Below are 5,000 nucleotides of genomic sequence, written 5' to 3' on the forward strand. Positions count from 1 at the left end.
TGCCGCCGCCTACTACGGACACCCGGCGGCCGCATACAACTACCCGCATCATCTATAGGTCCGGTGAGTGAGTGCCAGGAGTGTAGCTGCGCCGCGCCCTGGCTGCGGTGCCCCTGTGTCTGTCTCATGAGTGCCTCTGACATCAACCATCGTGCATCCAGTCATTGTTCTAACGTGCCTCTTGTTGCCTTGCAGCGTGTAGCGGTCAAGTAGCGTGAGCGTGGTGTCCCTGATGCCCTGAGCCACGAGCAGCCCCGCACCGAGAGTCCCCGAGTGTGGTAGTGTGGCGGCCGCCGGCGACAGAGAGGACTGTGGCGAGCCGGCGGCCGGTGCCCCCGCGGCGCGTGTGCGCCCCGCGTGGCGGCAGCGTCAGGGGAACTGTGTACATATTCTTGGTGTCTCGCGCGTTAACGTTTGTGAGGAGTGGACTGCCAGGGGTGAGAACAGTGGCGCGGGCTGGGCAGGGGCGTGGCAGGGCGGGGCCGGGCAGGGCATGACACCCTCCCCGCCGCCGCCGCTACTGTTGTGGCTCATCATCATCATCATCACCTCAACACCTCACCACCAGCCTGCGCGGGGCGTCGCTGCTGCAGCGTGACGTCACAAGCACAGCAGCAGCGGCAGTAACCTCCGAGGCGTCTCAAGGATCAGCACCGGGAGCGGCTCCTCTCCGTGACGTCACGACACCACCACCACCACCGTCGAAAACCAATGCGGCAGCAGCAGCAGCAGCAGCAGCAGCGCCGTCGGTGCGGCAGCCGCGCTAGCAGCAGGCCGCTGCTCCGCGGGCCTGCTGCCCCCAAGTGCCGTGCGTCGCATGTACCGAGAGCCGAGAGTAACGTGAAAGTGATATGTATATTATTGTGTTGCACCAGAACCCAGTTTTGTTCACGAGTCCGACCACCGCCGGAACCTGAAGGCGGTGCGGCGGTGACTCACGAGCCGCCAGTGGAAACAGCACAGGTGACGCAGCACCCCACCCCCCAGGCCCACACCGCCGCGACGCTCCGCAGGTCGGGTCAGACGTGACCTCAGATGACCTGGCTCGCCTCTGTGACCCCAAACTCAGGAAAAGTGTGATGGCAGAATGACCCCGCACGGTGGTGACCTACAGTGCACACACACACACACACACACACACACACACACACACACACACATATCGCTCACTCAGATCATACATTGTTTCCTGTGATCTACTCCCAAAACACACACACACACACACACACACACACACACACACACACACACACACACACACCTTTCCGTTCCCCCTCCCCCACACCTACTACAGAGCCAGACGTGCATTTTTGTTATAGGAGAAAGAACAGGATAATGTGACGCTGTATACGACTTGTGAATCCTGTATACGATTGCAGTTATCATCTTGTATATTACGAGTTGTCTTCGGGTGACCCACCGGACTTGGACGCGGGAGCTTACTACTTCCGTGACTGTGTGGGGAAAAAAAGAGAGGAGAAGAACAACAGACTGACTAAAGGTTAAAAAAAAAAAAAGTAATTAATATACCTCGAATCTTTTTTTTTTTCAAACGGATGTTACTAAGACTGTGGTCAGAGGAAATCTATAAGGAAATAGAGACTACGGTGATGATACCAATAAATGTAAACGTTAATGCTTTAGTGGTAAGAGTCCCTCCCTTCTTATTCTCCTTCTCCTTCTCTCTCATCTCGTTATGCTCCTCTTCCTCCTCTTTTTTCTCTCTCTTCCTTCTTCTTCTATCTATCCTCCTCCCAATCACCTTCCATTTGTTTATTTCCTTCTTTTCCTCGTTTTTTTCTTGTCCTCTTCCTCATCTTCTTCCTATCCCTCTTCTTCAATCATCTTACTTTTTTTCTTCATTCTTTATCCGTGTCCTCTCCCTCTTCTTTGGTTCTCTCTTCCTTATCCTCTTCCTCTATCACTCATTTATTCAGTCTTATCCTCCTCACCTTCCTTTCTCTTCTTGAACATTTTATATTCATCTTTACCTTTCTTTTTTTTTTTTTTTTTTGTCCTCTTTTTTCCTCCACCTTCCAGTCCAGGAGGTCAGGTTCACGGAGGGAGTGTGTTGCCATCCCCGAGTGACAACCCAACTTTAGGTATACGTATTGGGGGCATCTGGCAACAGTGTGACCTTGAAAGGGACTCGCCGCTACTCCTACTTACCTTTGTATCATAGGTAACATTTAAATAAATACACAAAAAAATCCCTAAAATAAATAAATCAAGAAGAAAGTTGATACTGTTGTAAAAAAAATAATAAGATAAAAGTAATATTAATACTACTACTGAATAAATAAATGAATAAATAACCCAAACACTTTTCACACCTGCAGCAATATCGATATTATTTCTGTGATGTTCTGTGTTAGGGCTGACCAGTGCCATTGTAGAGCACCGGAGGCAGCCGTGCGGGAGGCGGTGGGCAGCAGTTTGTCAGCTGACTGTAGCGGCTGATCGACCTGCTAACAAAAAAATAATAAATAAATAAAATAATAAAATAATGTTTCGCGCGCTCACTTCCGGCGACTTAAGAGGATTGAGTACTGCTTTCTTTGTTTTATTTCATTCTATTTTTATTTTCTATGTATTGTTTGTTTTTATTTTTATCATTTTTTCGTTTCCTCTCCCGTATGAAGAGAAGTCTCCAGATGAGTGGCGAGGACAGCAGGGCGAGGCGGGACGCGCGCCGCCCTGTGCTCAGCCTTCGTGGAATCAGTGACTGAAGTGTTGAAGTGTCAAGGAGCTGAGTCGTGAAAACAGTGAAAAAATTCCTCTGTTTCTCTCTCATTTACACAATCAGAATGTTATGGGCACGAGAATTATGGGAAAAATTCAACTCAAATTCATTGATGGAAAAGTCCAAATTGTCGTGGTGTGGAGCAGCGGCGGCGGTCCGCGGGGAGCACCGAGGAAGACTTCCTTTCTGTTGCTTTCATGGTATTTAATCCTCTTTCCATATTTTGAGTTCCATTTTGCCATATATTTTTGACCTGCTCATTATACGAATTCTGAAGAAGGAAAACAACCGAAATAGTTTATCTTATTCCTGTGCTGTTGTGTTGCCACATTGTAATCTTATAAAGATGTTTTTGGCGTCAGTGGACCCCGTATGGTTAGGTAACTGTGTAGTAGTAAAACTCTATCCGATTTCTGAGCCGCTTTCCCTTGTTTTTTGTACATACTGGACGTTCCCTCTGCCAGTGACTCTTCCCGTGACTGCAGTGTAGAGTGGCATTTCTACAGTGGTTGTATATTTGTATCCTAAATTCAACTTCTCATGAAGAAAACATTGTTACAACAAAGTTCAAAATGTCTGCAATTCTGTAAAATACATTTTTTAGCTCTTATAATAGAATCATAAGAATTTAGTTGATTCGTTATCGAAATTCTTCTTTCCAGTCTGCATTCAATGAAAGCATTAAATGCTGGGTATTGTGTATATGATTTTTCCAAAAATAAACGTGTTTTAAACTATGGTCTTGATAATTCTCTTCTCCCTGAGCTTCTAACCAAACGTCTCGCAGCAGCGGCTTTTCTGCTCCACCACCACCACAGCCACACACGCCCGCCACCACGCACACACACACACCACTCACCCTTCACCTACATCACTGTATCCTCCTCACTCAGTCAATCCTATCCACACCGACATACATTCAGTCAGTAATCATGTGACAATACCCATACATAATATTCGTCCACACCCAACACAAACATGTGACATAACAAGCGAAGCAGCTACTAATGTACTTCACCACCTCATCACTCTCCCTAACAGACAGCCAAGACTCATCACAAGCCAGTACCATGTAAACAATATACGGAGGACACCTAGTATTCATTAATAAGAAAATACAGATTAAATACACGTTCAAGAAGACCCATCATTATGTCGAAGTAAGTATCGAGGCAGTCACGTGACCATTCGAGATCCTGCCTGGCTCTAGGATACCTGTGAGCCTCAGTGCGCAGCAGACTGTCGGCTGAGAAGGTTGAGTAAGTGTTCTTGAGTTAGTGAGTGTACTGGTGACCCGGGACGCCTGCCCTTGCTTGCTGGTGACCTTGCAGTGGCCCTAACCAGAGAGGGAAGGCACAAGAAAGAGGGTGAGATGAGTTTGTGTCTGTGTGAAAGAAAGAGAGAGTTGTGTGTTGCTATGAGAGGCAAAGCAAGACCTGGGGGGTGACGTGACGGTGGCAGCTGCGGGGCGTCAAGGCGGTCCAATAGTGACGCGGCAGCAGTTTGGATCACGGGGCGGGAGTTAACAGGGCGTGGGGCTTGACGGGGCTTGCTGGATGCCCTCTAAAAGTAGAGTTAATGTTATTTAAGCTTAACCTCCTTGCGCTGATGGCTTGCCAGACGCCGCCACCAGAGACCGCCACCTGCTCTAACCAGCAATTACCTCCCTCTCATTCCCCTTCTTCCCCTTCCCATGCTTTCGTTCCTTCCCTCTGTTCATCCTCCACTTCTATCTTTCTCAAAAAGCCTTTCCTATCCCTCCTCTCCCCGTCTTCCCCTCCTAAAGTCTCCCCTACTCCGTCTTTCCCTCTCCATGTCTCCCCTATCACTCCTCACCCCCCTTCCCCTCCGAAAGCCTCCTCTACCCCTCCTCTTCTCCGCCGTCCCTTCCTCCCCCGCTTGTTAGCTTGTTCACTTGCTGAGAGACTGATTGTTTCATTATTATTTCTCTGCTATAGTGTTTAGTGTAGCAAGATATGCACGCCAGGCACTGTTAGTTTCCCATCCCTGCTTTTACTCATGTGTTCCTCATTTGTTCGTCTTTCATTACGTCCCACGTAGTCTAAACCAGACAAGGGTATGTACACTGGTTAGCGCCACCTCCCTCCTCTTCCTCTTCCTCTTCTTCCTCATCATTATTATCGCCCTTATCTACTTGTACTTTATCTACTACAACCTCTTGTTTCCCTCACAGTTAGCTAGTTCAGGCTAGCACAAACAAACTGCCGAGTAATGACAAGGAGGCGTGTAGGTCTCT

The 5,000-nt window shown here is 48.4% G+C and overlaps 1 protein-coding gene across 2 annotated transcripts in view; it reads left to right on the forward strand.

Moving 5' to 3' along the window:
• The window catches only part of LOC135111565 (homeobox protein Meis1-like), a 618,646-nt gene that overhangs the window by 468,519 nt on the left and 145,127 nt on the right, over positions 1–5,000 (forward strand). For both annotated transcript variants that reach the window (XM_064024994.1, XM_064024995.1), the window contains exons 16-17: positions 1–63; positions 196–4,110. The exon at positions 1–63 is cut by the window's left edge and continues 115 nt beyond it. In XM_064024994.1, coding sequence (XP_063881064.1) covers positions 1–58 — 58 coding nt within the window. In that variant the 3' untranslated portion in view covers positions 59–63; positions 196–4,110. The remainder of the gene's footprint in view (positions 64–195; positions 4,111–5,000) is intronic.

This window comes from Scylla paramamosain, chromosome 22 (assembly GCF_035594125.1).
Source record: "Scylla paramamosain isolate STU-SP2022 chromosome 22, ASM3559412v1, whole genome shotgun sequence".
NCBI classification, from domain to species: Eukaryota; Metazoa; Arthropoda; class Malacostraca; order Decapoda; family Portunidae; genus Scylla; species Scylla paramamosain.